Source organism: Hyla sarda, chromosome 6, assembly GCF_029499605.1.
Source record: "Hyla sarda isolate aHylSar1 chromosome 6, aHylSar1.hap1, whole genome shotgun sequence".
In the NCBI taxonomy this organism is placed as follows: domain Eukaryota; kingdom Metazoa; phylum Chordata; class Amphibia; order Anura; family Hylidae; genus Hyla; species Hyla sarda.
In genome coordinates, this window is record NC_079194.1 from 100,352,782 (window position 1) to 100,376,908 (window position 24,127).

General features: G+C 41.4%; 1 protein-coding gene across 2 annotated transcripts in view; it reads right to left on the reverse strand.

Moving 5' to 3' along the window:
• The window catches only part of PRICKLE2 (prickle planar cell polarity protein 2), a 364,028-nt gene that overhangs the window by 320,343 nt on the left and 19,558 nt on the right, over positions 1 to 24,127 (reverse strand). The window contains exon 2 of one of the 2 annotated variants that reach the window (XM_056524542.1): positions 22,730 to 22,815. In XM_056524542.1, the coding sequence (XP_056380517.1) occupies positions 22,730 to 22,815 (86 nt within the window). Of the gene's footprint in view, positions 1 to 22,729; positions 22,819 to 24,127 lie in introns of both variants that reach the window. The other variant, XM_056524541.1, reaches the window with a different exon arrangement.

The window sequence follows — 24,127 nt, forward strand, 5'->3', positions numbered from 1 at the left end:
GGGTGCTGACAACCCACGCTACGCCACTGGTTAGCAACAAGTAATGAATCTGACGAAACAGAGCAGCAGGTGACTGCAGGACAGGATTATGCAGTATTTGTTTGTAGTCTATAACCATGGAGACACGTAGGTCAACAAGTTCCGTGTACGAGCCCACTTCTACTCAACAGGACTTATGTGTGGAACTTGCTGGGTATTATATGGTTTCTCCAGCAGGCCAATTGCCTAGTATGGAACTATATCTCTCCATGCAGAATCTGTAGAATGGGTAATAGGTCAGCTTTACAGGTACATTTTAATAAATTTGGGGGGGAAACTAGGGGACAAAAATATGGCCACTATTACAACTCCTAAAAGAGTTAACATCTAGCTTTCCTATGCTCCTGAACAGTAAATCGCCCCCTGTCCCTTCATAAGTAAGAAGAGTTGCTGACTCCAAGAAAGCTTTTTCAGGAACAGATATACCGTAAGTAAAAAATGGTTAGAAGCTTCACTAACTGTTGTTTTCAGTTCTTGTTTTTAATAGAAACTGTTGTGCCCATAATCTGCTATTCATTTACTCACATTTCATCCTACGGCCAGATCAGAAAACCCAACAGAGAATGTGCACTGTGCCGTACTTATCTTAAAATTGTTTTGCTGTAATACTATTGAACAAAAGCTCTAAATTACAGCTAGATGACAAACGGTATTAGCAGTGGTTTAAATGAGATCTGTGATGAATGCTAATGAAAGCCAAGCACTTATTAAATGCAAGAAAATACATGTTTAAATAATTTACAGCATTATTGTATTAAAGTGCAACCACGCCCAAGTCAGACTCCATTGCCTCCGACTAACGCATAGTTTCCACTTTAAACACTTTGCGATCTTTCCGCTGCAAAAATAAAAACTCCCTGTAATGAACCAATATAAGATATGTTCACACAGGGGAATGTCCGCACGGAAAATCTCCATGCAGACATTCCCCCGACAGTGGAGCGACGGCAAAACATGCCGATGCTAGGATCGCCCGGAAATGCACAGGTCTCATAGATGGCAATGCATTTCCGTGCAGAGCCCAAAGAATAAATTGACATGTTTATTCTTTCTGCGGACACCAGAATTTGAATTTTTGTGCCAGATGTCTCCAGCATGGAAAATCTGCTATGTGAACAGAGCAGCAGAATCCCGTTGAAATCAATGGGATTCAGCTGCTGCAGAATCTCCATGCGGATTTACAATGCGGAATTCCGCACATAAATTTTATCGTGTGAACAAAGACTAAGGCTATGTTCACATTTCAGAATGTGTGCACAGAAAATCTCTGTGCGGCCACTCTGCAGACAGCGGGCACTGGCATGACATGGGACCGCTCGGGAATGTGCCTTTTCATAGATGGCATTCCATGCGGAGCCAGCAGAAAGAATGGACATGTTCATTCTTTCTGCAGACAATGGAATCAGAATTTCCGCCTTGTGCACAGTGCAGCAGAATCCCATTGAAATCAATGGTACTCTGATGCTGCGGAATCTCTGTGCGGAAGAAACCGGCCTTTGAAAATTCTATCATTAGGGGTCCCCATACCTCCTGGGACACTGTTGAGTCCCACAGCAGCTTCAGCTTGTCCAAGGGTCATGGACATGAGATGGCTGATTGTCAAGGCTGCAGGAGGAACACAGCCTACAGCAACACTGCTGTAACACAGAGTTTTACCAAACATGTGCCTCCAGCTGTTGCAAAACTAAAACTCCAAGCATACCTGGACAGTCAAAGGATGTCTGGGCATGCTAGGAGTTGTAGTTTTGAAAAAGCTGTAGGCTCACAGCTGAATGCAACACTGCAGCAACATTACAGGACTGGCAAAGGATGATACACATGAATGACAAAGGGAAAATATATAAAAAGTATGCATAAAAAAAATCACTGTACTTTTAGCACTAAATTAGGAAAATATGATATGCTCACCATATTGTCTTTGGTCGAGTACAGGCAATCTCCAATAATCATTGTGTGTGTGTACAGCATAAAACCAGAGAGGAAAGGGTTACAGAGCATGGTTGCCGGGCTCCTCCAAGAGTAGTGAATGAGCAGAGTGGGGAGGGGTCAGGGGAGGAGTCAGCACATAGCAGGCAAGAGAGGACACGCCCCCTTCCTTTGGACAGATGAAAAAGACATTAAGGGACAAGTATCAAAGATTTTACCGGTTTTGTGTGTATTTTTTTGCGCAAAATTTTGTGCAAGCCCTTTTTTTGCGCATTTTTTTGCGCACGTTTTGGTAGAGCATGTCCTCCAGATGTGGCCTAATCAGGGTACCTTGGAGTGACATCTATAGTACGCATGGATTTATTAACTGCGTACTTTTCCTTTACACCAAAAATTTTGCCGCAAGAGCTGTTTTTTTTGCGCAAATATAAGCCATCTTGGACTTAACGTAGCAAGATGCTCTAAATCATCGATTCTATTTTCCAAAGAGTGGATTGAGAAGATTACTACATTTACCCCCAATTTATGAAACTCATTGTGCTTGATTGATAAATTTAGCACTTCTGCACATAACTTAGAATTCGGGAAAAGGGGTAAAATGCTTCTACCATACACAAATAATGATACATGTCCCCCTCTGAATAGTTATAATATGCTATTACATGTACATGGTCAGAATGAGGTCCTGAGTAACGTATAACAGGTTTTTTTTGTGGGATCTGACAGGTACACTTGGACCCCTCCTGGTGAGAGGTCCCCTTTAAGATCAGGATATGGAGAAATCTTGTTACATCTTCACTAGTCTAGTCGATAGATTATTGTTACTTTGCTCTAGCAGCATTGCAAGTGTGACAATACCGCCACTTTTGTGATGAACCTTCTACTCCCGCTACTGTAAACTGCAGCCACACGCTGTAGAACCGGCCATACAATAAGCTTCTTGGTGCTTCAGTTTTAAAGTTCTTCTGTTCAAGCTGAACAGAAGAACTTGAAAAGGTTGAATAAGTTATAACTCGGAAAATGTGGGGCTTTTTCTCTTAGCAACAGCAACACACCACACCTATTCTTTTGTATGCGGAAGAAAAACAAAGAAAGGCCAGATCCTGGCCGGACGCCAATGACAATTGACTGGACACCCTACAACTTATTTACAAAGTGTTGCACCTGTTCTTCTGCTTCTTGAAAGATCTTTACTCTGGTGGAAAACATGTTTTTTTCCAAATCAGCTGCTGTATACTACAGAGGAAGTTGTGAGGTTCTTGTCAGTCTCTGCTGACACCTCTGTCCATGTCAGGAACAATCCAAAGCAGGAGATGTTTGCTATGGGGATTTGCTCCTACTCTGGACAGTTCCTGACACGGACAGAGGTGTCAGCAGCACGGTGTCCATTTTAGGACATAGTCAGCCGTCAGCCGTCAGCCGTAACTCAGTCCCGCCTCCTCCCTCGGAACAATCTACGTCAGGCGTCAGCCGCAACTCCCTCCTCCATCATCAGACACCCCCTCATCCCAAACTCTGTCATCCCCCAGACGAAAAACCTTCCTGCCGTGTAGTAGAACCGAGTCAGTGTCGGCTCTCTGCTATACGGTTTGTGCTATACATGCTATTCAGTGTCGGCTGCTATACAGACTCTGTAGAACATGTAGTGTCTGTAGTACACGTGCAAATTTCACAGTTTCGACTCTGCTATACATGTTGTGCAGCGCCGGCTCTGCTATGCGGCAGGAAGTTGCGTCTGAGGGAGAATCGTCTGAGGGATGACAGCGTTTTGGACGAGGGAGTTTCGGGTGAGGGAGTTGCGGCTGACGACTGAAAGAGGATTGGTCTGAGGGAGTAGGCGGGACGGAGTTAATGCTGACGACTGACAATGTCCTTAAATGGATGCCGTACAGCAGAGAGCACTGTGGTCAGACTGAAAAGAACTTCACAACTTCCTTTGGAGCATACAGCAGCTGATAAGTACAGGAAGGATAAAGATTTTTTAACAGACGTAATTTACAAATCTGTTTAACTTTCTAGCACCAGTTGATAAAAATATATATATATATATATATGTTTTCCACCAAAGTACCCCCCCCCCCCTAGACATCTTATCCCCTATCCAAAGGATAGGGGATAAGATGTCTGATGGCGGGGGTCCTGCTACTGGAGACCCCCACAATCTCGGCTGCGGCACCCCAGAAGACATCCGGAGCACAGAAGAACTTTGCTCCATGCCGGATGACTGGCCATGCAGAGGCTCGTGACGTCATGGCCTCGCCCCCTCAATGCAAGTCTATGGGAGTCCGTCACGCCCCCTCCCATAGACTACCATTGAGGGGGTGTGGCCATGATGTCACGAGTGGGGCGTGACTGTGATGTCACAGCATGAACGAACGCAGGGAGATTGTGGGGGTCCCCTGCGGCGGGACCCCCACGATCAGACATCTTATCCCCTATCCTTTGGATAGAGAATAAGATGTCTAGGAGCGGAGTACCCCTTTAAGCTTAAAATTATTATTATTTTTTTTTTTTACAATGAATCCAAACTTATTAGAAAACTATTTAGCTATACTAAAGTGAATGACTGCAATACCAGACACAGCCAATGCACAAGTGTGGTGCTGTTTCTTGGAAAATAAAAAAAATGCTCTTTTTCTCTAATCTCATATAAAAGCTTTAAAATTGGACCTGGGAATAAAGGATCCCGATTGATCTTTTCCAGGAGACATAGGTGCACCGACATTGTGTAAACTCAGCTGTAACAATACTTTTACCAGGTATAAAATCAGCTTAACTGAATGAGCCCTTCCAGATTTACAGACACAATTTACAATGCCCAAAGAAATCCTGGGTTCTTTATCTATAGGGACAATACCCCCAGACCTGTAAATGTCCAGTTCCTATAAATGGCCATAGATCAGTAGTAATGAAAACAACACATGCACTATTGTGACCTGGTCTGATGTTCCAAGGATTACTGATCTGTATAGCAGGCAACTACTGAAGACAAAGCAGATGCAGTAAAGAGATACTGGGGGGGATTTTTCATGGTGTGTGAGATGTCCATGTTTTTTTTACCCTGTTTTCCTTGCAGTGTGTTTAACATGGCTGGGACTGTGGATTTATCATAAGTTTGGACAGTGTTTCATGAATTGCATATTGTAGACACTTATTACCAGATGCATAGACTTAGTGTAAATGTGATCATTTGCACGACCTTATAAAAATAATAAAAAAGTGGAAACACCTTGACAGATGTCCAGGACTTTACCACTGATATTGTACAATGGTGCACTGTATACATGAAAAGTGCTAAAGCTAGTGAAGGCCCAGCATACATGTAAAGATGACCATAAACGCAGATACCTCCTGACTGATTCTATAGGGCATGTTGCTGATAATGTGTGTCTATGCATGTCTATGGTCTTTTACATTGGCTGGAAAAAGTTTTATGCACTCCAAAAGGGGTAGTCCATGACTAGAAAATTATATATTTTCCAAAGACAGTAGGCAGAAATAAAATTTGGTTTAGTATCTCAAATTAAAATTCCAATTTATTAAAGTCATATTAAAATCAAGTTAAATGGAACGATAACATTCAGAAATGCTGATGCGTTGCAAACCGATTGGTTCTTAGTGAACTAAGAATAAATCAGTTAGAAACACATGAATTTTTGGATACTGTAGCTTCATGTAATTTGTAGGTAACTGAGTTTCAAGGTCTCTTCAATAAATTAGATTTTTAATGCGAATGAGATGCTGGACATAATCATTCTTCTATAGATAGGAAGCAGGTACAGTGATGCTGAGCACCATCGGCGCCATGCAACAGTCTACCGGTAACCAAGTGTGAACAAGCTTCAAACACGGTAGGTGCTGGTATAGTGCTGGGGGGGGGGGGTTCTATCTGGTGGTGCACAAGCCTGACATCTGACGAAGCCCGCATGCGCGGGTGAAACAGCTGTCACACTTTAGACATTTGCAGCGTCCTGCACCGACTCCCTACACGAGCTGCAAGGGTCTTGCCTGTTACCTCACTGCAACAATAAATGAAGCTTTTCTTGCTACAAGACGGGGTGAGTGCATCTTCATTCTACTTGAAAATAATTATTCTTCTGCCTACTATTTGAACACAATTGGAAGTCAGTAGAAAGTCTGTGCACAATCCACTTTTCCTGTACACCAAGGTTGGGATCCTGGCAGATCAATCCAAAAGGAGACTACAGGGAGCATTTCCTACTTAACATACAAACCAAAAGCAGCACCAGAAAGGTCTGGTATTGTAGCTTAAAGGGGTACTCCGCTGCTCAGCGTTTGGAAAAAACAGTTCCGAACACTAGAGCCAGCGCCAATAGCGCCTGACATCATAACCTCGCCCCCTCATGTCACGCCACGCCCCCTCAATGCAAGTCTATGGGAGGGGGCGGGATGGCTGCCAAGCCCCCTCCCATAAACTTGCATTGGGGGGGGGTGACATCATATCATGAGGGGGCGGGGATATGACGTCAGAAGCTCCCGGCGCCGGCTCCAGTGTTCGGAATAGTTTGTTCCAAACACTGAGCAGCGGAGTACCCCTTTAATGGTAGGGTGAAACATAACGCAACTGCAACATATTTCACATTGTGGGAAATCTACAGCGGATTCTGCTAAAAGCAGACAAACTTTGCTATCAATTGTACAAGCGATTATCAGAAACTTTGTAATATATCTTATAAGACAAAAATGTTTGTTTGTTTTTATCCTGCTTTCAAACTTTTTCTCTCTCACCCCCCCCCCTCCTTCTGCTCAAATTTTCTCTGAAAATCAGATCAGCTATATCCTGTGTCACACAAGACAAGTAATACAAGTCTATGGAGTCCACCTCCATCCACCAGCTTTGTACAGTAGAAATCTTCTTAACATAACAGTTCTATAATGGCCATAATTAGTGCTGCCACTCATGCACACACATAGGGCAGCTTATTCTGAAATGTCACCTGAAAAAACAGGTACACTTTGGCCCACATTTATGAAACTGAGTGAGAGAAAAAAACAGAGTGATTTTCCCACAATAGCCAATCACAGCTCAGCTTTCAATTTACCTCAGCTCGTTAGCTGAACTGTGATTGGTTGCTGTGGGAAAAATCACTTATTTTTTTTCTCTCAAACAGTTTGATGAATCTGGGCCTTTAACCCTTGTGTTTTGTTTTCCGCATGTGCCGCCGAAATCCTACAGTGCTAGCACCACAAGGGCAGGTGCTGTCACCATTCACAGGAAAGCAGAAAACCTGCCGAAGGAATAAACATGTTCATTCTTTTAGTGGAGTGTGGAATTTGACATTGCTAATATTTTGCAGTGTGCACAGTGCAGCAGAATCCCATTAAAGACATTGAGATGCTGCTGCACTGGAATTTCTGAGTGGAATTTCTCAGCTCGGAAATTCTGTAGTGTGAATGGGCCCTAATATACTTCAATGTGAATAAGCTTCCATATCAGACACAACCCATAGACAGGTGTGGCACAGTGTTAGGAAGAGAACAGTCATGTTTGTTGTCAATGAGTACTGTCAGTATCTGCCAAACTGAAGGAAGCTTAGTGATGTTCCCAACATAGTGGTGTAAAATAACACTACTATGTCCTTACACCAGAACAATGAATACCTATCCAAGAAGCAATCTGTATGATAAGCATATTTAATAAAAGAAATTCCATTTGAATGAATATATATATATATATATATATATATATATATATATATATCTCAATCTACCAATGAAAATTGTTGCCAAATGATAAATATCTACCATACCTACTCAAAAGTTCTTAGAAAATATTGTGTCAAATTTTGGGTCAATATCTTGAGAACTTATCAAGTGGGGACAGGATCATACGGCCATCAGAGGACTACAACTTCCCCCAGTGGGCCCAGACTCTGGGACACATTCACAATGTAGACCATAAGATCCAGTAGTGAACATCTTCATGTAAGTCAGACAGTAGAGCAAGACTTTTTAGACCGCAATGAACATTTTTGGGAGAGATCCGTTCTCGCTCTCTGATGATATGACCTGGGTGTGCATAGATTCAGAGATTACACTGCATCATATGCATTTCTTCTTAGAAGATGAGCAATGGGACTTAATTTGCCTCCAACTGACTACTGGGAAAATTGACGAGATCGTAGCAATGTATGAATTTAGTGGGCATATCTTGCCAATTTCACCAGGACCAACTGAAGAGCCAGGAGGGATTGTCAGGAGAAGAGACTATGGAGATCAACAATGCCTCTTATCTCATAGAATGAAATGGATATTCATAAGAGCCAACCAAGCATGTCAGCCCTAGCAATGGTTCAACTGACAGCTATGTAATGTTTATGGCTGGACTACAGAATATGGGTTTTGATAATTATCAGGGTACATCTTTAGGTCCATGGTTTCCTTTAATATGTAAAACGTGTAAAGCCAAGAAAAGGGATTAAATATGTGTACACTGGGTGACAATGTATACAAACAGTAGTATATTCTGCGCAGGGGGACCTGAGTGTGTTCCTAACATTACACAAGAGGCTTTTCTCCCCACTGTAATCAGACTTAGACACAAAGGTCCATTCACAAGTTGATCTCGGTGCTAATGAATACATTTAGGACTCTATTGAGATTCCCTGTAGCAGATTAGCTGCCTGTTACAAAAACTTCACTTCAGAAAATAAACTTTGCCGTAATCCGCAGGCCCCTTTCACAAGTGCCACACTATGTCAAAGACACGACATTGGGAAGTATTCCTATAAAAGAAAAGCTTCCCGCACACAGTCACAAACAGGGCTGACTGGAAAAAAAATAAAAAGTCATATTATTTTAATGTTTGTACTGCACTGCAGGGAAATACTTTCTAGACGTTGCAAAGAGGGTCTTGTCCTCAAAGAGACGACAATTTATCACCATTTAGAGGCAGGAGAATTCATAGTAATTGCATTAGGAAGAAGCTGTAAATTTCTTGTGTCCAGTCTCTATAGAGAGCACTTTTTACTGGCTTACAGTCAATGGGACACTATGCAAAATACACTGTAATGACTATCCGCATAGCTAAACTCCCTGATGGCCCTAACTCTTAGCTTGTTAACACAAAACCCAATGTAATGCAGATCAGATTAGATGAAAAACTCAGTAACAGGCCATAGAGGCGGTCACTTTATTGTATTAGGTTTCTGCTGTGTGTACAATGCAACCTTTCACCGCGCTCAGCAGTACAACACAGCGGGAATCTTTTACTTAACCTGAAAAAGGAAGATTTCAAGACAGAAAGTTCATCCTATTTAAGATCGGTACTAAATAGGACTTCTGGAGTTAATAGATTTGTGTTTCTACAAAAACTGGATGAGGATTATGGTTTCTATTACAGCTGAAATGTACTGTAGTACATACCACTCTATTGTATTACTGCATAACTAGTTACTATATTGGAATAGAACAGGGAAAACTTTAAATCCTGGACTGTTAGTGGGCCTTGAGGAAAGAGTTGGGGGACCTCTGCATTACTTGACCGATGACAAACTTCCTGCAGGCTGCAATGTTATAAACACTGATTTAGGTTACATAACCATTCTTGATATACTTTTGTCAGATCAATGCTCACATGAAAAATGAAGCTTAAAAGAAAGTTGACAGAATTAAGGCGTTCTTGGGTGACATTAGGACACTTTTGGGTGGAGGTTCATTTCGGAGAACCAGCACAAGATGGGCGCTCGCACTCTTAAGTAGATTATAAATAATTATAAAGTAATGCCTGTTCTTCTACAACACAGAAACTATGGTGTTCTCTATGGACACTGACACTGCTGGACATATGAGCCATGATCAGTCCTATGCAAGGTCAGCTATACTTGATAACAGAATGTAGCTTTTCAGTATGCCTGCTTGAGAACCCCAAAAGTTCAGGCAAGAACCACACTAGTGTTATGATGCAGCACAGATACTGCAACAAAGCACTAACTCTCACCATCTTTCTTTATATCTATTCTCAGATAGTTTGATACTGAACTGTAAATCCTTCAAGCATCAAGGAATGAATGGCACTAGGGGAAATTGTATTTTCAGCTCGAGGCATCCCAACCATGTCTCAGTCATTCAATCAGAACCTCAGCCAGTGGCTAAGTAAGGATGCACTTACATATACCAACAATAATACAGAACAAATGTGCATCAATTCTGTACCACGATGGATCTCATGAGTAGTTCCAGAGTTATTTTAAGGAAAAGTGCAATTTGGCACCCCTACTTTATGCAGCTTTTTCCCTAATTGATTTGAAAGGCCACAAAACCTTGGACAGCCATATTTTACACAGCTTTGTCCACCAAATGGACTTTAAAAGGGAGGTAGGGCTTATACTAATGGGGCTAAAAGCTGAGTGGTTTTGTGGGCATTCCTATATGGATGGTGCATCTAGCAAATGGAGATACTGCCAATAGCAAATGGAGATACTGCCAATATCTGTGGAGGCCTTGGGATGAAGTGAAAGACATGCATGAAGGGCTTGGTAAGGTGGAATTTAATGTCAGCTTCTACATATAGATTTTTCTATTGGGTTCGCAATCTTTAGTGTAAAACACTTTCTCCTTGCCTTTGGCAGTGACAAACTAATATAACTGCTATTACTGCTTCAGCAATTTTCTAGAAAGTGTTAAAATGGATTCAAGTTCCAAAAATGTTTTAATGTTACCTCTGATACCCTCTGACTACTGAGGAACAATTCACTACAGGAGAATGGCTGCTATTAGAGGTGATACAATCCAGTATTTATATTACAGATATTGATTCCATATGTCTGTATAGATAGATGATGACACTAGGGCTGAGAATGAGCATACCCAGATTATTATTACAAAAACCCTATGGGGTTGAATGAAGAAAAAAAAAACTGAAAACTTAACTAAGCTGTTATAATGTAACTGACATCCTAATGACTTCATCAGTCACAAACACAAAAGACTGCGACAGGTTAACTTCTTGTTAAGCCAAAATAATGTTTAACTCAGTCTCACAATTTCTAGCTGGGTTGGTCTCTATGCTGGAAGCTTTTAAAGCCAACAATAGGATTTTTTAGGAAAAGGTGTGGCAAACTTGTTTCATTTCCTTCAATTGAGAAAATCCGTATCAAATCCTAGGACAAGTTTGGGAAGTTGTTTTATAAAGTGTTGACAACAGCAGAAATATCCTGATGTGGAGCTCTGGTTTGGAGCCACCTAAATGAGCATTTAACCATAAAATGAAAAGGGTTATCTTCCTAAGAAGATATGGCATGTAATGGAGAATGGCACTAGTGCTCAGTCAGATTCACAAAAAAATTGCCAAAAAAAGCATTTTAGATACCGTCTTATATTGAAGGCATATGGAGGAACAGAAGAGGGCTCTATGCCTCATACATCTAACTGGTACCATAAAGACATGCAACTCACTTCAGTAAAGTACTACAACCTTCAGTGCTGATAACTAGAGATGAGCGAACTTACAGTAAATTCGATTAGTCACAAACTTCTCCGCTCGGCAGTTGATGACTTTTCCTGCATAAATTAGTTCAGCTTTCAGATGCTCCCATTGGCTGGAAAAGGTGGATACAGTCCTAGGAGACTCTTTCCTAAGACTGTATCCACCTTTTCCAGCCCACGGGAGCACCTGAAAGCTGAACACATTTATGCAGGAAAAGTCATCAACTGCCGAGCTGAGAAGTTTGCGACGAATCGAATTTACTGTAAGTTCGCTCATCTCTACTGATAACATATGAGTTTCCAAGTATTTCAAATCAGCACAGATCTATATACACGGATCTAAATTTGTTAAAATGGCATCTGATGTAGCATGGTGTGATTATGTTTCATACTGCATCACATGTAGTGCATACAAATACCTCCATATAAACAGAGGTACCAAAATCCCCACAGGATACCATTACTACACTATATCAATACCAATGACTGTCTAAATACCTAAATACTGTCTAAATACCTATCTAAAAGCATAATCATAGCCTGTGTCACTACCACACTGGTGGCTATCCTAAATAGCTAGAGATGAAAGGGTTTCTCCTTTAAGTCATTATGTGACCACTGCTCCCTGTAAAAGGAGTACTAAAATACTAAGGAATAGCTAGTCATGCCATTCTTAATCAAGTGCATCCCTTTCAAGCTCTTCTGTCTTGCAGGGAGAACTCACAGTTTACTAGGACGAAAGCAATATCTAATTATGCCATGTGCTACATACCTGAAATGGAATACAGCCTTGGAGGCTTCATTAATCTAATTTACTACATTAATCTGACTATAAATTAATGATCTACTGAATGTTCTACATATTCAGATAACAAAGAAGAATGTCCCAACCTGAGAGAACTGCTCTTCTCCTTACAATAAGAACATGCTGTAACATTTGTATTCCTCTGAAATTAGTATAATTAGTGAGCGGTTAAAAAAAGAAAAAAAAAAAAAAAGAAGCACAAGGGGTAGCACCGGTCTTGGCAGCATTCAGAACGTCTTACCTCATATCCCATTTGCTGCACAACTTGTGCAGTTATCCAAGTCACATACACACTTCAGAAAACATATCGAAGTAGAGGCATTGTTTCCACAGCTAAAGTAGACATTTTTTTTGGCCAAACAAAATTCTGATTTAAAATGTTTCAGCCCAAAACTACTCCAACATTAAGCTGAAGAGCTAAGGAACTTGAGGCAGGCTGGTTGCTATGCATAATCATTTTCTAGCAACCAGTTTATCTCAAAATTATCAGGTCTTCAGCTTAAAGGAGTAGTCCGGTGCACACTTTTTTCATTTTATCCCGTCCGAGCTGCAAAATAAAAGAAAACACACTTTCTCTTACCTGCCAACGAGCCCCCGAAGCTCCGGTACAGGTGTTCGGTCCCCGGGCTGTATTCTTCTTACTTCCTGTTAGCCCGGCACGTCACACGGAGCTTCAGCCTATCATTGGCTGCAGCGATGTCCCGCCTCTGCCAGTGATAGGCTGAAGCTCCGTGTGACGTGCCTGGCTAACAGGAAGTAAGAAGAATACAGCCCGGGGACCGAACACCTGTACCGGAGCTCCGGGGGCTCGTTGGCAGGTAAGATAAAGTGTGTTTTCTTTTATTTTGCAACGGGATAAAATGAAAAAAGTGCGCGCCGGAGTACTCCTTTAACACTTAAAGAACAGAAGGATGATTGAGCCAAAGTCAGGAAATATAAAGGAAGGACATATACTTCTCCTTCCTGCTGGATACCCTTCTGGCTCAAGCTCAGAAAACCACTGTGGTCATAGGTATAGTGATTTGCCTTTTAACCCCTTAAAAACATTTTTTTTTCTTTTTTAAATCAACAGTTGACAGAAAGTTAAACATATTTGTAAATTACTTCTATTAAAAAATCTTAATCCTTCCTGTATTTATTAGCTGCTGAATACTACAGAGGAAATTCTTTACTTTTTGGAATGCTCTCTGATGACATCACGAACACACTGCTCTCTGCTGACGTTATTATTATTATTATTATTATTATTATAAGTCTTTATTTATTGTTGTCCTTGGTGGGATTTGAACCCAAGGCCCCAGCACTGCAAGGCAGCAGTGCTAACCACTAAGCCACCATGCTTACCTTAGCATACATCTGCTATGCACGGTTGCTAAAATGGACAGAGATGTCAGCAGAGAGCACTGTGGTCATGATGTCATCAGTGTTCCAAAAAGAAAGGAATTTCCTCTGTAGCATTCAGCAGCTAATAAGTACTGGAAGGATTAAGATTTTTAATAGAAGTAATTTACAAATATGTTTAACTTTCTGGCACCAGTTGATTTAAAAAAGAAAAAAAAAATAGTTTTTCCACCGGAGTACCCCTTTAAGGACTCAGCGTTTTTCCGTTTTTGCATTTTCATTTTTTCCTCATCACCTTCTAAAAATCATAACGCTTTCAATTTTGCACCTAAAACTCCATATAATGGCTTATTTTTTGCGCCACCAATTCTACTTTGCAGTGACATTAGTCATTTTACTAAAAAATTAATGGCGAAACGGGAAAAAAAAAATCATTGTGCGACAAAATTTAAGAAAAAATTTCATTTTGTAACTTTTGGGGGCTTCCGTTTCTACGCAGTGCATTTTTCGGTACGAATAACACCTTATCTTTATTCTGTAGGTCCATACGGTTAAAATGATACCCTACATATAGGTTGGATATTGTCGTACTTCAGAAAAAAAATCATAACTACATGCAGGAAAAATAATATGTTAAAAATTCTCATCTTCTAACACGTATAACTTTTATTTTTCCGCGTACGGGCCGGTATGAGGACTCACTTTTTGTGCGGTGTTCTGAAGTTTTTATCGGTACCATTTTTGTATTGATCGGACTTTTTGATCGCTTTTTATTCATTTTTTCATGATATAAAAAGTGACCAAAAATACACTATTTTTGACTTTGGAATTTTTTTGCGTGCACGCCATTGACCGTGCAATTTAATTAACAATATATTTTTATAGTTCGGACATTTTCGCGCGAGGCGATACCACATGTTTATTTTTATTTACACAGGTTTTTTTAATGGGAAAAGGGGGATGATTCAAAATAGGGAAGGGGTTAATGACCTTTGTTAACTTTTTTTTCCCCACTTTTTTTTTGCAGTGTTATAGCTCCCATAGGGAGCTATAGCACTGCACACACTGATCTCCTATGCTGATCCTATGCTGATTTGCAGGGATCAGTTAGATAGGGGGTTCGATTGCTCAAGCCTGTAGCTCAGACTTGGAGCAATCAATCCCTGGTCGGACACCGCGGAAAGAGGTAAGGAGACCTCCGCCTGCGTCCCAGCTGATCGGAACATCGCGATAAAATTTTATCGCGATGTCCCCATCAGCCCGACTGAGCTGATGGAACCGTTTACTTTCGTTTTCAGACGCGGCGGTCAACTTTGATCTCCGCGTTTGAAGGGTTAACAGCAAACGGCACAATGATCGGTGCCGCACGCTGTTAGCCCAGGGTCCCGGCTATTGTTAGCAGCCGGGACCGACCCGGTGTGATGCGGGATCACAGCGTGACCCCGTTTTTCACACCGGGACCGGGCTTAGGGCGTACAGGTACGCCCTAAGTCCTTAAGAGGTTAATAGACACCTAAAGATGGAATAGGTCACAAAGATATCTGAACACTGTACAGTAGTCCCCCGACATACGATGGAGACAACTTACGATGGTCAGCCCATGATAAGTTGAATACAGCATCAACTTGCACTGCTGACTTCTGCCACTGGAGTATGTCAGGGGACCACCACCTTTACCTCCTATTGGTAAATAATAAATATTTCTAATATACTTTGTTTTAAAAAAAAATGAAGTTTTCTATGTTTTATTTCTGCTTAAAAAAACTCAAGAGCACATTTCTCCCCATCTCATACACAGATTTTGGACTGAAGCCCAAACACAGAAAGTGCAGCCTGGAGTGCTGAGGGGGGTAGGGGGGTGTCCAGCCTCATCCAATCATAGCTCCTCTCACACTTAACTGCCATATGCTGTTGGTTGGACACACACCCCTCAGCACTCCAGGCTGCACACTGCTTCGGTCCAAAGTATGTGTATGAGATGGGGGGAAATGTGCTCAAGCTTTTTTAAGCACAAATAAAAAACATAGAAAACGTCATTTTTTTTTAAAACAAAGTATATTGGAAATATTTTTATTTACCATGAGGAGTGCAATAGTTAAAATTAGTTTTAATGAGAGTTACCATTTAAGTATGTGGAGGGACCACTGTAATCAACTATCTTTATGCCGCCCATAGATTTAAAATGAGCAGCTGTGTGCATGTCCAACTACCATTCTATTTAACGTATGGGGGCCATGGCACCCTCGCCTTTGTAATTTTGTGGGGGGCCTAACAGACACTTATCAGCGGTTTCCACTATTGAGAATAGCTAATCCCCTGTGATCTGCTCATTACTGAGGTGACCAGTTATGTGGTTGTGAAATCAGTCAACCTCTTTAAAGTGATTGCATTGAGCGGAGTGAATAGGTGGCCACAAGTTGCACAATTAGGAGCCCCCTATTAGTGCAGAGAGCCACAGAAAGTATAGCTCTCAGATATGTAGGGCTCTCACAATGCACTGACATGTTGGGCTCTATAGTGATTTGGTGGATATTGTATTAATCTTGAAGTTACATTAGAAATAACAATTAGGGAAGGGTCACACGTGCTGTATTTTGCTGTATATTTGCTTCTGCATATTTTTCTACCCATTGAAGTCAATGGGTTGCAAAATCAGCTGCGTATTATACTACCCACTGACTTCATGCAGCAGCAAAATACGCCACGTGTGACCTCACCGTTAATCAGAGTGGGTCATAGCAGGGGGTTCTTTATGGTCAGCTCTATCCTATGTGAATTATTGCAAAGAGTTTGTTCAAAACTGCAAACCCTATGAATATAACTGAATTACTAAAATCACCCAGTTAGACTTAGATAAGACATCTTATTCCATATACTTCCCCCATTATTAGGACAGGATGAGGAAAAAATGGTAAACGCAGAAAGAAAAGGGAATACACCTACAATGTATAGAATACATAACATGCCAACAATTTTCTAGTTTATGAAATCAGAAAAAGTTTTCTCAAAGTGATAGGTGCAGGCTAAGGAATTTTTGTAAAGTAAATATACCCAATATTTGAACAGTCACAGTCGTAGACCCAGGAACTCTACAAACACTAGGTCTCAAATCTGGGAACTACACTACTCCAAAAAAATACTAAAGGGAACACTAAGATAACACATCCAAGATCTGAATGAATGAACTCGCAACAAAATCACACAAAAATTATCAATAGAAATCTAATTTATCAATCCATGGAGGTCTGGATATGGAGTCACACTCAAAATCAAAGTGGAAAACCACACTGATCCAACTTTGATGTAATGTCCTTAAAACAAGTCAAAATAAGGCTCAGTAGTGCGTGTGGCCTCCATGTGCCTGTATGACCTCCCTACAATTCCTGGGCATACTCCTGATGAGGTGGCGGATGGTCTGCTGAGGGATGTCCTCCCAGACCTGGACTAAAGCATCCGCCAACTCCTGCATAGTCTGCGGTGCAATGTGGCATTGGTGGATTGAGCAAGACATGATGTCCCAGATGTGCTCAATCAGATTCAGGTCTGGGGAACAGCGGGTCAGTCCATAGCATCAATGCCTTCCTCTTGCAGGAACTGCTGACACACTCCAGCCACATGAGGTCAAGCATTGTCTTGCATTAGGAGGAACCCAGGGCCAACCGCACCAGCATATGGTCTCACAAGGGGTCTGAGGATCTCATCTCTGTACCTAATGGCAGTCAGGCTACCTCTGGCAAGCACATGGAGGGCTGTGTGGCCCCCCCAAAGAAATGCCACCCCACACCATTCCTGACTCCCTGCCAAACCGGTCATGCTGGTTGATGTTGCAGGCAGCAGAACATTATCCACGGTTTGAGATCGCGGAGGGTCCGACCGCTGGGGCCCCCTGCGATCTCTCTGTACGGGATAGCGGGTGTCGACCCGCGCACGAAGCGGCGACCGACACGCCCCCTCAATACATCTCAATGGCAGAGCCGGAGTTTTTTTTTTTTTTTTTAATCAACTGGTGCCAGAAAGTTAAACACATTTGTAAATTACTTCTATTAAAAAATCTTAATCCTTCCTGTACTTATTAGCTGCTGAATACTACAATGGAAATTCTTTTCTGTTTGAAACACAGAGCTCTCTGCTGACATCATGAGCACAGTGCTCTCTGCTGACATATCGGTCCATTTTAGGAAGTGTCCAGAGTAAAAGGAAATCCCCATAACAAACATATGCTGTTCTGGACAGTTCCTAAAATGGACAGAGATGTAAGCAGAGAGCACTGTGCTTGTGATATCAGCAGACCGCTCTGTGTTTCAAAAAGAAAAGAATTTCCGCTGAAATATTCAGCAGCTAATAAGTACAGGAAGGATTAAGATTTTTTAATAGAAGTAATTTACAAATCTATTTAACTTTCTGGCACCAGTTGAGTTAAAAAAAAAAAAAAAAGGTTTTCACCGGAGTACCCCTTTAATGTATGTGTATGTGGGCCTCTCAACAGAGCAGCAGCTAACCCTATCCTATCTCTCTTGAGATAGGGAGATCATAAGGGATATTGTTCCTCTCACAGCTACTGAAGGTCTACGTCTCCCTTTACAGGTTACAACTTTGACAGATGCCCCTTCAGAAAGAAATGTCAAACATTATTTTTCACAATTGACATAGAGACTAATAATTTGGAGACAATACCATTAAATATAGAGCCCTAAAGTATGTGAGAGGGGTTTTCCCTTCAGCAAAATTTATGTCATAAAAGGACTGAGAGTAGGGGTCACAAATGTAGGACCCTGGTTTATTGGGAGAACAGGGGTCCCATAATCCTACTTGCAGGTTCAGATTGGTCATTTTCCCCACTGGCAACAATAAACAAGCCATGCTTGCACATATTTTTCTTCATTGAAAGAATCGTGCCCTAAACTCACTTAGGCATCTATATAAACTCAGCCACTGTTAGATTTAATATTTAACTTTGGTGGTTTTATTAGCATTATTAAATTCAAGGCAATATTTTTTCCTTCAGTGAGACTGTAGTAATAAGTGACTCTATAATCGGAAAAGTCTATACATTATTTAAAGAAAATAAAAAAAAAAGCTTCTAAAGTTTTCTGCAGTAATTCACAATATAGACCCTTCCTGAAGTAAAGTCCTGCATTCAAAATACAGAAATAATGAATTATGCAGACAATCTGGCACTTTTATTGCTATTCCCATGGCCGCAAAGCCTGCCAATGCCAACGGCAGCTACAAGAACACCTCTCTGTCCTTATTCCTGTTTCAGAGATTTCTCCACAAACTTTTCAAACAGCAAAGAAAGCAGAATAAACCATTGTACAACATTATGCTTCAGAAAACAAAGGTTTTTATTTTACAATACTTCTAAAGCAATAGATGAATTTCCCACCTTTGTTGACAGACAGCCCACATGGCTTCTATGGGGCCCATGCAGATAGAAGGCTCTGTCTAGGTTGTTTGCACCACTTATATCATTAATGGGTTTATCATTGGTTTTATCCTGTTTTTGTGGTGTAGATTTGTTGCATGACTTGTTGCAGCGGCTGTTTGGAGACTTTTCATTGCTTTGCTTTATAAAATTATATAGTTATGCTATAGTCTGTTTATCTTTTAGCAGCGGTCATGATGAAATTATCAAGACTTGTCACCCAATGTGTTGCAAAGCCCTCAATATGACGCAAATCTACACCAGACCTGGCTTACAAAACTGGCTATGTACAGTATTGGTAAAAAGTCACACATTTTGACGCAACAGGTTAAATACCGTATATACTCGAGTATAAGCCGACCCGAGTATAAGCCGAGACCCCTAATTTCAACCCAAAATCCCAGGAAAAGTTATTGACTCGAGTATAAGCCTAGGGTGGGAAATACCTCATCCCCCCCTGTCATCATCCAGACCCGTCATTAACATCCTCATCATCATCCCCTTGTCATCATCCCACACATCCCCCCTTCATCATCCCCTTATCATCCCACACATCCCCCCTTCATCATCCCCTTGTCATCATCCCACACATCCCCCCTTCATCATCCCCTTATCATCCCACACATCCCCCCTTCATCATCCCCTTGTAATCATCCCACACCCCCCCTTCATCATCCCCTTGTCATCATCCCCACCCCCCTTCATCATCCCCACACCCCCCCTTCATCATCCTCTTCTCATCATTCGCCCTCAGTGGTCTTCAACCTGCGGACCTCCAGAGGTTTCAAAACTACAACTCCCAGCAAGCCCGGGCAGCCATCGGCTGTCCGGACTTGCTGGGAGTTGTAGTTTTGAAACCTCCGGAGGTCCGCAGGTTGAAGACCACTGCGGCCTTCAACATCATCCAGCCCCCTCTCACCCCCTTTAGTTCTGAGTACTCACCTCCGCTCGGCGCTGGTCCGGTCCTGCAGGGCTGTCCGGTGAGGAGGTGGTCCGGTGGGATAGTGGTTCCGGGCTGCTATCTTCACCGGGGGCGCCTCTTCTCCGCGCTTCCGGCCCGGAATAGAGTCGTTGCCTTGACAACGACGCATCTGCGTCGTTGTCAAGGCAACGTGACTATTCTGAGGCCGGGCCCGAAGCGCTTAGAAGAGGCCTCCCCGGTGAAGATAGCAGCCCGGAACCACCATCCCACCGGACGACCTCCTCACCGGACAGCCCTGCAGGACCGGACCAGCGCCGAGCGGAGGTGAGTACTCAGAACTAAAGGGGGTGAGAGGGGGCTGGATGATGTTGAACGCCGCAGTGGTCTTCAACCTGCGGACCTCCGGAGGTTTCAAAACTACAACTCCCAGCAAGCCCGGACAGCCGATGGCTGCCCTGGCTTGCTGGGAGTTGTAGTTTTGAAACCTCTGGAAGTTCGCAGGTTGAAGACCACTGCGGGTGGGGGAGTTCACTCGAGTATAAGCCGAGGGGGGTGTTTTCAGCACGAAAAATCGTGCTGAAAAACTCGGCTTATACTCGAGTATATACGGTAGTTTCAGAGAAGGGACCAGAGCTAGCACCATATTTATCACATGGCATGCAACTATTTAATACATTTGGTGCATATACACATTACAACCACACAAATTAAAGGTGTAGAAAAATCTTCACCTACACGACCCTTGATAAATTTCACCCTCTTAGCAAGCATGAGTGTTGGGAATATGGGCTACATTTGTTTTTTGGCACATATTTTGGTTCATATTCCATGCCAAAAAATGTGTGCAATGCATGCCCATTGTTTTGAATGGTAATGATTTACACTAAGGATTGTGGTGCATATTTTATTGCATACCCATTTCAAATATGCGGTAATAATCTGGCTTCCAAATTGTCAAAATACACTGCAAAAATCTGAGGCTACTCTCAGCATATTTTTCTTCTTTTAAAAATACACTGTGTGAACATACCCCTAGGATTATAGAAGGAGGTGGTGGAGGATAAATTTAGCACCAGTCTAATTCATCCTGTTGCTTCAGGTTGTTAGGGGTGCAGTAGTGTTAACTTACATCAGTTTGGGGCCCTTCCCCAACCCCTTAAAGTACGGCTTTGACTATGTTGAGATGCTCTTAGAGCCATGGGACTCTACTTCTTTGCTACTAGACCCAATATTATTGAGCTTCTCCTATTAATTCATAGTTAGAAAATGTAGATTGTTAGAAGAATAGCTTAAAAGGGTACTCCGGTGAAAAACTATTTTTTTATTTTAAATCCACTAAATCAACTGGTGCCAGAAAGTTAAACAGATTTGTAAATTACTTCTATTAAAATATCTTAATCCTTCCTGTACTTATTAGCTGCTGAATACTACAGCGGAAATTCTTTTCTTTTTGAAACACAGAACTGTCTGCTGACATCACGAGCACAGTGCTCTCTGCTGACATCTCTGTCCTTTTTAGGAACTGTTCAGAACAGCATATGTTTGCTATGGGGATTTCCTTTTGCGCTGGACAGTTCGTAAAATGGACAGAGATGTCAGCAGAGAGCACTGTGCTCATGATGTCAGCAGACCGTTCTGTGTTTCAAAAAGAAAAGAATTTCCGCTGTAGTATTCAGCAGCTAATAAGTACAGGAAGGATTAAGATTTTTTAATAGAAGTAATTTACAAATCTGTTTATCTTTCTGGCACCAGTTGAATTAAAAAAAATGTAAAAAAAATGTCCTCTAATCTACCCCTATTTCAGTGTTCTTTTTGTTTAGTTGAACAAACTACTTAACTGAGACAGACTGGTTGCCATGGACATTGTATAAGGTAATATCACGTAAAAGGCTGTAGTTGTTGTTAGGCATTGGATCCCTAGCAATGAGTTTCATTTTTTTCATAGTTGGATTGGCAGTGACAACAGAGAAGGGGACAAGCAGCTTGGTAGTAGTCGAGCCATGTCAATTCTCAGCCTGCATTATCAGTCTAATTTTTTATTTCTGGAATTCCCTTTATGTATTCTAGAACGCTTAACATTTATGCAAGTCCATACTAAATATCCTATAAAGACAGTATTGATCATTTCAAATTCACAGTCACAGTACTATTCCAATCTTTGGCAAACATTTAAACATTTTCCTACCACAAACACCTCTGGCATAACAACCAAACATAGGGTGGGTTCACACCACATTTTTGCAAGACAGTTCCCGTATCAGGTTTTTGAATAAAAAACGGATTGCTCAAAACCGGACTAAACTGTATCAAAAAGTGTGTACAAATTTTAATCTGTATACGGTTTGAAAACTTATGTCTGGTTGCATAAATTTTTTAAGGAAAAAAACGTATACGTTTTTAACTTTTCATTCCATTATGAATAAAGTTTCACTTGTTTGATTGAAATTCCAAGTCAAAAACTGTATGGTGAAAACCGTATGGAACCGTACGCACATACAGTTATGTACGGTTCCCATTGATTGCCATGTTTAAAAAAAAAATTATATGTTTCAATACGGTTTTTCACCCGGACCAAAAACCGTGGTAGGCTACAGTTTTGGGTACGGGAAAAAAACGGACAAAACAGTACAGGATGCAAAACAGACACAACCTGATGCATCTTTTGGCAGACGGTTTTCAATGGAGAGTCAATGCATACGGTTTTCAATACGGTTCCGTACGGTTTTCAAATTGAAAATGTATAATCAGCATACAGATTATGGTGTTCTATTTCACAACTACAAATTTACAGGTTAAAAGCTCTTAATAAAAGAGACTTTCCTACCTCCACTGATGTAAGGCCAGTCCAGGACAGCGGTCACCACAGGCATTACATGGTTGTCCACGCTCCGGTTCAGAAAAATTTGTAATCTGCTAATGAAAAATAAATACAGTTAGTGCTACTATGTTCCTTCAACATGTTCTTACTACTATATAACTCAGACTTTATGTATACAGGTTATTGCAAATAAAGATCACAGAAATGATGGCAGCAGGAGGAGAGAAGTGTCCTGATTCTGTAGGAGTAGGTGATCTAGCCACTATAAGGCTATGTCCACACAGTGGAAAGTGTGTGGAATGCCCACCAGGCAGACATTCTGCACATTTGCATATTCCCCTGGTGCTAGGACGTCTCAATAGACGGCAATGCGTTTCCAAGCTGAAACGCAGAAACAATGATCCTATTCACTGTTTCTGTGGGCCCTGAAATTGTGATCTCTATGGAGGATGTCTCTGCTACGGAAATTCCACCGTGTGCACAGAGCAGCAAAATCCCATTAAAGTCACTTTGCTGCAGTGGAATTTCCTTTCAGAATTTTTCCGACGGATTCCTCTTGGAGATTCCACCGTCTGAAAATAGTCTTAGGATGTGACAAAGAATCTATGTATATTTGCAATCTATCATAGTAACATACTATTGACAGGGCTGTCATGATGAAGAAGGAAGGTAATAATCCAAGGAGATATTGTTAAATATAGGAGTAAGCGTCCCAAAAGCACAAACAACTGCTATGGGACTTATTTCAATATCTTATAAAGTAAGCACTTCACACCCTTAAGAAGCTTGGTTCCCCAAAGGGCTGGTATTCGGCCTACGTGATATGTTTAGTGAACGCGCTGCCTGACTGGACAGATGCCACAACTAGTTCATTAAATTAACATTCCTCCTGGGTTGTCGAGCAAGAGAAAGGTCTGCAAGTAGATGTGCCCTTTAAATTGGGCAGATGTTTATTTTATTATTTAAAGAATAAGCAGTTCTCTAAAAACAAAAGGATTGTTTAAATAAATGACCATTTACATGACTGCCATACCAATGGAGTTTATATAATGGTGGATTGTCTTTCTGAAGAAAGGCTTATTTGCATATATTTCGTCTTGCCTGATAGGATAGCTTCAATAGATTCATCCATTGTTCTGCTCACCACCATAAATATACCAAACTGCCCACATGGCTTCTATGGGGCCCATGCAGATAGAGGACTCGGCCTAGGTTGTTTGCACCACTTATCGTATTACTGGATTTATCATTGGTTTTATCCTGTTTTTGTGGTGTAGATTTATTGCATGACTTGTTGCAGCTGCTGTTTGGAGACTTTTCATTGACTTTTGCTTTAGATGCTTTTTTATAAAATGATGTAGTTATGCTTTAGTCTTTTTATCTTTTAGCAGCGGTGATGATGAA